The sequence below is a fragment of the Caloenas nicobarica genome, chromosome 25 (genome assembly GCF_036013445.1).
Source record: "Caloenas nicobarica isolate bCalNic1 chromosome 25, bCalNic1.hap1, whole genome shotgun sequence".
NCBI classification, from domain to species: Eukaryota; Metazoa; Chordata; class Aves; order Columbiformes; family Columbidae; genus Caloenas; species Caloenas nicobarica.
In genome coordinates, this window is record NC_088269.1 from 5,750,865 (window position 1) to 5,759,863 (window position 8,999).

At 52.5% G+C, this 8,999-nt stretch overlaps 1 protein-coding gene across 7 annotated transcripts in view; it reads left to right on the forward strand.

Annotated features, from left to right (window-relative positions):
* Window positions 1-8,999, forward strand: part of LOC135998500 (serine/arginine repetitive matrix protein 3-like) — a 171,448-nt gene that overhangs the window by 100,297 nt on the left and 62,152 nt on the right. For all 7 annotated transcript variants that reach the window (XR_010607537.1, XR_010607538.1, XM_065651686.1 and 4 more), the window contains 2 exons: window positions 2,396-2,505; window positions 5,653-5,763. Coding sequence is in view for 5 of the 7 variants with exons in the window: in XM_065651686.1 (XP_065507758.1) it covers window positions 2,396-2,505; window positions 5,653-5,763 (221 nt within the window). In the remaining 2 variants the exon portion in view is untranslated. The remainder of the gene's footprint in view (window positions 1-2,395; window positions 2,506-5,652; window positions 5,764-8,999) is intronic.

Genomic DNA, 8,999 nt, shown 5'->3' on the forward strand with positions numbered 1-8,999 from the left:
GCAGAGAGATATATGGGGGAGCTGGGAAAGACAGGTTATCTTAGTGAGGTGCAGGTCTGATCGGGAGGGGGAGGAAACCACTGAAGGGTGAGCAGAGGGGTTTGCAGCTGGGTGTGCAGAATTCGGTCAAATCCTGCAAGTTGGGTTATGCTGTGAAAATGCCCCCAGCAGGAACCACGGTTGTACAGGGATCTTGGCTTTCATTTGGAAAGGCAAACCCTGGGAGCTTGACAACACGGCTGGATGACACCTTAAATCTTGAAGTGTATAGAAAGAGACCCAACGGTTCGGTTTTGTTTTAATATCTGAAACCTTGCGGTTTGGGGGCTGCGAGAGCAGGATGCTGAATTGCCGTATAAATACAAGGACCGCGTCACTTCAGAATTGCTCCGCTGTTCTCTGCGGGCTTGCTCTCGGGAAGAGTGAGGTTTGGACGTGATATAGTAACACAAAAATAGTAATAATAGTAATGAATCCCCATTCGGCCACTCCTCCCTGCTGCAAGCACAGGAGCATAAAACCCAAGATGCCGAACGCAAGCCCTGTCTCGTGGGGAGAGGGAAGCTCGGCAGGCTGCTGGGGGAAAAAGGCCCAAACCAAACCAAACTGAACCAAACTGAAGCAAAGCAAAGCAAAGCGGGGCAGCTTTGGCCGGGCAGCGCAGCCGCGCCGGCAGCTCAGCGCCAGCAGGAGATGGAAGGGCCATAAAACGGAGCCGTCGTCTGCACCGGCGCATATATCCCGATGTGCCGGCGGTACCTGCTCTCCCGGAGCCTAAACTTCTGATGAACCAACGCGCTTCAGAGCGCATTTATATGCAAAGGCGTATAATATGTCCCCTGTATCTAATTATCTGTCAACCTGAGGCAGTTTGTTTTCCAAATCGGCCTCTCGGCTGTGACTTTATGAGGTCGTAAAGAAAACGGTGCCACTCTCGCGCTGGAGCGCCGGGAGAGCCTGGATCAACAAATTACCGTCTTTAATGGTGTCTCCTCGTGCAAACTCGCAGCCTCCGCCGTGTCCCACATGGGAGCCCCGTGCGCCCAGACGGACGGACAGTTGCGGCAGGGACAGGACTGTCCCCCCGCGCTGTCCGTTTGTCCTCCGCTGACCCCGGTGCGGTTTGGCAGAGCCGGCGGTGAACTGCGGCCCGTCGGCTGCGAGAGCATCGCCAGCGGCAGCCGAGCCGCGGATTCCTCTGCCCACGCTGCTCCCGTGATTAATGACAGAAAGGAATTAAAAAGAAGGGGGAAAAAAAAAAAGAGCGAGGGAGAGGGGAGGGGAGCGGGTCAACAGCTGAGTGCAAGGCAAGTCGCTAGACAGGGAGTAATTAAGATACTTGGGTAAATATGATTAATAAGCTCAAACTGGCAGGGTGTGCAGTAAACAAGGGCTAACCAGATGGTACCCTTTCCTTTCTGACAATGCTGCAAGCTCTGTAAAAATAGGCAGGAAGGCTCCGGATCCTCCCGGCGCTCGGGGAGGAGGGAGGATTCAGCACAGGCCAGGGCGGTGAATCACCTGAAAGGAACGGGAGACATTTCCCCGCCATCGCCAACACCCGGCTGCTCCGGGTGCCGTGGGCTGAGCTCTGCTCGGTACCGGCCGCGGCGCCTGAGCTCCAGCCTAAGGACTGTTCGCAAAGCCCAGCCCAAGCGCGTCTGCGCTGCCAGAGCTCCGGGCCGAGCTCCGGCCACCCGACGTGGCTGGTTCCCCGCAAGAGCCACTCGGAAATCTCCCCACAAAACACTTCTTTGTCAGGAGATGCCATTTCGCCAAAGGTGAAACATTTGCAGAAACGCGGTGATTTTGATGAAATTGCATTTGGAAAGAAAAATCAAAGGAGAAAATCATTTCGATAAGGCCAAAGCATTTCAGTTTGACCTTTTAGGAATTAAATGGCATAGGGTTTTTTCCCATTTCAAAAAGCATTTTGTTTCGATGTATTCTCTCTATATATATATCTGTAAGAACCATTGAAACCAGAATTAGATGTTGTGATTATCCCAACATGTGATGATATATTTCCTCCAGCGCAATATTGCAAGAAATTAAGCCCAAATGTCCTTCTGCTCTGAAACAGGGAAGGGCAATCTGAGAAATGAAAAAAAGAAAACGTGGTCCTTCTCCTGGCCCCGCTGCTGTGATGTGCTCACCTGAGCTCTTACGCTCCAGAGCAACACGACAATACGTTCAGGGTCTCTGGGCTCTCAGTTTTCACTTGACTATTTACTGTCCAGTACTTTGAAAATAAAAAAGCTGCCAGGTAGCCCCAGGTATTAATAATAGATGAAATCAGCACTTAGCTTTCAGTTCCGCAGGACAGGGGTTCTCTCTTTTCCCAGCTGAAGAGTTCCCAGCGGTAATGAGAGCAGTAAATGTTTTATCTTTGCAGAGCCACGGGCGCTGGAGGAAATCTCTGAATCGCAGAGATGTCACCCGAGGAGCCCCGGGCCACCCGCTGCTCAGCACTGCTTTTCCCACCACGGCACATTTTCACCACAGGTAAGTTGTCCCGTTATTGTGGTCACCTTCTCCTGGGCTGTTCCTCGAGCGCGTCCCAGACCCAGAGCGTCACTCCCGGCCTCGCCGGGACGCCTCCCGGCCCCAGTCATGACGTTGCCCCGGCTGCCGTGTGTCCTCGCAGCATCCCCAGGGCAGGGGCTGCGGCTCCGCGGGTACCGCGGCTGGCGCCCCACGACTGCTGAGGGCCTGGGGGTGCTGCCCATGGTGAAAAACAAAGTGAGACTTTGTTGGGAGGCTCCAAGGCACAGCGAGGCTGCAGGAACAGCCAGTGGCTCCGAGGAGGTGGGGTAGAGATTAGAGGTAAAGAAGAAATTTCAGCTTATTGGCAGGGCACATATTTTTCCAATATAAAAGCAAATGGGGGGAACCCTTAAATAAATTGACTCTATAAAAACGTCCTTTTGTATTACTGCCTCACCTTTTCAGGGGGAAAACACCAAGGTTTATTTTCCTGGCTCCCGAATAAAAATATCATTGCTGCTTCATAACTTCACAGACCCAACAAGCAGCCCGTAGCTATTTAAAATACACAGGCCCCCCTCGGTACCCGCCGTCCGCCCGGCTGCGGGAGCAGCTGCCACGTAATTACAAGTGCTCGTCACAAGTGCGGAGAAACAAGTTGTGGCATTTAGGAAAGGTCTGCAAAAATAGGTGTCAGACCTTAACTAATAGTGATTGTCCTTCCATTCTGCTGTAATTTACATTTAATTCACACATTTCATTTCCATTTAAAATATGATTACAGTGTTTTGAAGCACATCTCACCTGTCCCCTCCGATTACGGCGGGATGAAAGTAACACGAAGCAGCAGGAGCGAGGCTGCAGGACGGGAACACGTGGTGCTGCTCTCCCGGCTGGGAAAGGGACGGACGGGACTGCCAGAACCATCGCCCGAGCAGGGCCAGACGGACACACAGACACACAGCCCTGCCCCACCTGCCGTCTTGCTGCAGGGTTTTAAGCACTGACAAACACAGGGAATCGGCAATGCCGAGAGAGGGAACTGGGGGCAGAGCAGACAGGTCTCTAGGCTGTTTTTCCTTGTTTTCTCGTGGAATACACGGGCACATCCTCGTGACGTGCCAGTGTGGCCTGCGGGCAGCGGGAGCTTGGTGTTTGTGAGCCACTGGGTCCAACCCAGGCCTGCCCGGGGAAAGGGGACAGAGGTGTCCCCGGGGAAACGGTGACACACAGCCCACTCGGGTGGTTTTCAGACATGTTTATTTGCGCAGCTCTGAAGCACATTTGGTGCAAGGAAAGGATGTTTTGCTTCTCCCATCTGGGCTGGAAGTGCTGCCGTTGCATTTGGAGGCAGCGGGAGTTCGGGCCGACACGTTCTGCTGGTTCTGCTGCTCCAGCCCTGCGCTGGCACTGAACCTGGTGCGTGCCACCCACCCGGAGACATCAAATAACGCTTATTTGGCTGCAAAACAGTGAAATCCTGCAAAACAAGAGCTCGCTGAGTACTGCTTCACCTCAGCATGCTGAAGGCAGCGAAACTCTTTGCACCAGCCTCGTTGGGGTTTGGAAAAGTCTGCAGGCTTTTCTGCAGCCTGGCTGCCGCTCTGAGATTCATGCCTCAGGCACCCAAGCAAGGAGTAACCTGAAATGACGGCACCTCTTCACTGCCCAGCAGCCCCACCATGCGCTGTGCCTGCACCGGGCTGCTTTCCCTGCTCCCTGTCCCCGCTGTGGCTCCCCTGGTGCAGAGGATGCCGAGCTGGGTGGGAATTACAGTTTTCTGACTGTCGAAATCCCTGCCGTGGATCAGAAGTTCCCAGCGCCCGCGCAAGCACGGCACGAAGCGCCAAAGACGCTGCCCAGAAACAGGATCTGCCAAAAACGCTTCGGTGCCACCCATCGCCCTCTGGACTCGGTGGAGAAAAAGTTTTCCTCCTCCTGCAGAATCCTTTCGGAAGGTGTTTTAAACACAAAAAGTCTTGCCTAGAAAATAAATCAGGCTCCCCCTCCCCACCACGTCCTCACCCGGCGTCTCCCCCGCGCTGCGCCCGCCCCCGGAGCACCGAAAAGGCACAGACGTGCTGATTAATATCTGCTACGTGTAGGGGAAAACAACAACCCCGTAAACAGTATTATTAACCCATGGGCTGGCAATAAATCAGTGTGAGAAGGTGACCTCAGCAATGCTGGAGTAATCCTGTGTGTCAGGGTAAATTTATGAGGCCAATTTTATTGGCCTGTATGACCCAGGCTCCTTGGAGATGTCTCAGTAACAAATCCAATCCATATCATTTATTAGCTTTGTACAGTGTCAGCTCGAAGCATAGGAGGGATCCCATTAAAACCTATCGCTCCCTCTGCAAAAGATGGGCGCAAATCAGCTGCTGGATAATTGTTGGCTGTGAGGAGCCCCCGATGAAGAAATTGCTCGTTGTAGATTTGCTTGCAGGTCCGTAGAGCTTGTTGGGGACGAGAAGGGTTTAACCTGGGGGACAGGGGTACCGGGTTCCAGCTGAGCCCCCCAGGTGCTGGACGAGGAAGAAGGACCGAGGGGACACAGGGACCAAGGGGTCACGGCGGGAGGTGCGGGGATTTAAAGCTGTTTGGTAGTGGCTGAAATTTGTCCTCGGAAGAAGGAACCTGCTTGCAGGAGGGGAGGGATCCTGCAGCCCCTGGAGACGGGAGCATCGCACCTTCACACCGGGACCTCGCAGAGATGTCCCCGTGCCCAGCACGCCGGTGACAGCGACAATCCCACCTCCGGACCCGGCGCTCTGGTCCCTGCTGGCGAACCAGGGCCTGGTGGAGGCAGTTTGAGTCTGTTTGACTGTCCCTGTCATCATAAGGTTTACGGATGGTTAATTTATTCTTTATAGCACAGTCATTGATGGCTGTTAAATCACAAATGAGAGCCAATAAAGGGTGAATTGCAGCTGAAATTACACTGTTTATATGACAGCAGAGTGCTGGCTAAAAGATTCATATGCCGCTGATGAAGTACGTTATAAATTTTAATTACCATAGTTTGTACAAATGACATGTTTGAAATGCTATTGAGTAATGTGACCCTGATAATGAAACTATAAAATAAATCATTAACTTTCTGAATGAGCTTTTTTATTTCCATGCTACATGAAGTAAACTTTGCAATTTATTCCACTGCAGCTTTCTTCTGAAAAAAAGGTGCAGAGAGAGGAGTCACCAACCACCCCCTCCGCTCTGAGGGACACCGACAAGCAAACCGAAGGGTGGAGGAGCGGGACCATGTCAGAAAAGGTATCAGAAGACTGGCCAAAACCAGGCAAAGCCCCCAAACCGCTTGTGGTTTCAGCCCGGTTAATGCAGAATGATGCCTCATTCCTGCAGCCACAGCCAGCTTAGCTGAGACAGCGCAGAGATAAGAGCAGGGCTTGAGAACCAGCTCCGAAGAGCCATAAAAATCACAGGCACAGAAGAGAGAAAATCTCCGTTAAAGTCAGGGCATAATGAGAACTCGCTGGCCGAGGCTTTGCAGCTGAGTGCTGGGGCCGGCCCTGCCCTCCCCTGGGAGCACCCGGAGCTTTGGAGCCTGAGCGAAGGTGCCTGAGCCCAGACTGTGCAGCATAGCAGCAGAGATAATTCCTTGGATGGGGCTGATGAGACGAGTTTCAGCCCAGCGAGGGGTTTTCCCTGCCTGGGGATGGACGTGCAGACCGGGCAGGTATCGCACCAGCATCCTTCCGTCTGGCTCTGCTTGAGAGAGAAGGGGATGCTGCCTAAAGCCTCCTGGAAAGACACTGTTATCAGGTTGTTACCCTGTTCCGTTGCCATATATTATTTTTTGAGGGACGCAGGGCACGAAACCAGACTGGCCGAGCCCGGAGCCCTCTGTGGCACAACCGCCTCTGGCAAAGGCCATGGCCACCCCTCACTGCGGATCTCACTGGGCCCTTTTTCCTCCCCAAAAGCGTTTGGAGGGCTTCTAACACCTGCTTTTGTCTTATCAGCCACACTGAAAATATTTCCAAGCAGGCTGCTCATGCCGCACTACTTACCATTAAAAGAAAGGACCACATTATTGCTGTTATAAACCATTGATTAAGGTTTATAATAGCAATAATCCCCTCGAAATTCATTGTTACTGCAGTTAATGACCAGTTTATTAGAGCGTTAACCATCCTTGGCAATGGGCTGAGTCGTTTAATGCTGGTAACGACCAATTTCTCAAGGGTTATTGCTTAAATAACAATCCTTTGTTAGATATATGTTCAACCACCAGATACTGCTCCAGCTGGAACCTTCTCCTGTGAAATAATTGTTAATTATTTCCTTCAAGTTTTGCCACCATGCCTCCAAGTTGTAGCTGGAAAGGGTTGTTTAGGGTGCAGCGTCAGAGATGCTGAGAGCGGGCGAAGCAGCCAGAGATGCGTGAACCATCATCACCAGAGGGACGTGGGCGCGGGGCCTGCGGCTTGGCAGGTTTTTTCCTTGCCACCCGTGACCGTCCCAGCCCTGGGCACGTCCATCCCAACCACCCGCGGCGTTTGCAGGGACAGCGGCTCAGTCGGGAGCAGCAAAGCTCCAGGGATGTGTCCCGGGCTCCCTGAAGGGTGAGACACCAAAGCTCAGCCCCTTCTTCTCTTACATTAACATGATCTGAGCGTTTCATCGCCTTAACTGTGTCCTATCCTGTCACGTTAGTATCATCCTCCTCACAGCATTCATTCTGCCTGATGTGATACGAAAGGTCCGGATACGATTACCCTTTAATTGTGTCATATTAGCAAAAATAAATACTGATCTAGTGAGAGGCTGACACAAACCGATGGCAAATCCCTGGGCAGAGGGTCGGACTCGTGGTGCTCGTGTTGTGCCCAGAAACCTGCACGTGTCAAGACAAGCAAACTGAAAAGGGAAGGAGAGAAACTCTAAAATGTGGAGAAGTTTAGATCCTGGTTTGAGCAGGCAAACGTTGATCTTCTCCCACGATGCTCGAGGCTCCATCAGTCCCCGAGGAGGCAGGAATCTGCCTAAAATAAATTATAAAGTGGACGATACAAAACTTTAAAAAGGAGTTGCCATTTTCTGTCTCCATCAGCCAAAAGTGCTCGGCCCGGCCCGGCCGGGCTGGCTCTGTCCCTGGTCCCTGTCACAAGTGCTGGGGGGATTTGGGCGACATCCGTGTTATTCCAGAGATAATGTGAGCAGAGCGGAGCGTGTCACGGGATAATGGTCTCCTGCTGCTGCGCCGTTCTTGGCATTTATCAAAAAATGACACCAGAGGGAATATGCTCAAGGGAACCGAGGTGTCGATTCGATGACTGCTATTTCGTGATAAAAGTTAGCAGAAATAAAAACGAATCGGTCACAAAACAGCTGATTTATAGCTGTGCCTGGCCCAGAAGGGGATCCCTGGGAAGGGCAGGGCCGTGCTGCTCAAATCAGACGTGACTTTGGGGCTCCCGGGGCAGGATTTGAGTGAGCGGCGTGTGACGAGGGCGTAACGTCAGAGCAGAACTGGGCACATCCCCTGGGTTTCACACCTTTCCCCCGCCCCCGTGTCTGAGCAAATATGAACCAAACCCCTTTCACACAATGCCTACAAAACAAAACACGTCCGATGTTTTGCCTAAAAACAAATATTTTGAGCAAAACATTCCGATGTTGCCTGTGTTTGCCGGGGGGGTGGACTCTGAACTGGGCTGTGACCGAACCCCGAGATCTGGGGATGCAGGTGGAGCCCAGTGATGGGGGTCGCTGTGCCCGGAGCAACCTGGGGGGTTCGTTCTCTATGGGGGGCTTGAATCAGGTCTGCTGCTGGCTGCTCGCTTTCGGCTGCAGGCAAAAAGGGCAGAACGTGGGGAAAAACAAAGCTCAGCCTTTGCTGTAATGGCTAAAAACGTCTAATCATGGGTCTGGTGTTAAATATCCTGGCTAAAAGCATCCCATGGTGGATATCGCGCCGAGTTAAACATGCAGCTGTTTAAGGCGAGGAGAACCGGGTGGGATTTGGGTTTCCACAGCAGCCCGTCAAAGGCACCCCAAAGCTCAAGGGCTCCGCGCTATCGAGGTGAACAAATTAACCAGCTAATTGTTGCTGGGGCCGAGTCGCGGTGTTTCCAGCGGGCTGTTGTTATCTCAGCTGTGGGCAGGAGGAGGCAGGAGGACGCGGCAGCACCTGGCTTTGTTGGCCCTACACATAATGGGAAACAACAGCGGCCGCAGGGGACGCGTCGCTCTTTTCCACCTACATGTTATTCCAGCCATAAATCCGAGTGACAAGCTTGAACTTTTCTCAATTGACATGTTTACAAGGGAAGTCCGCATTTGACAGGAAAATTAAGCATATCAATCACTTAACGAGCTCATTAATGAATGGCTCTCAGATCTCTGTGATTCTGTGCCTGGTAGCACAATCTATTGATCAGACGTGCTCTCGGCCAGGGCCAGATGTTGCCCTGATGCTCAGAGCCAGGCCAGCCCTGGCCGGGGTTTAGCGAGAGGTCATTTTCTCCAGCAGACCCTGCGTTCCC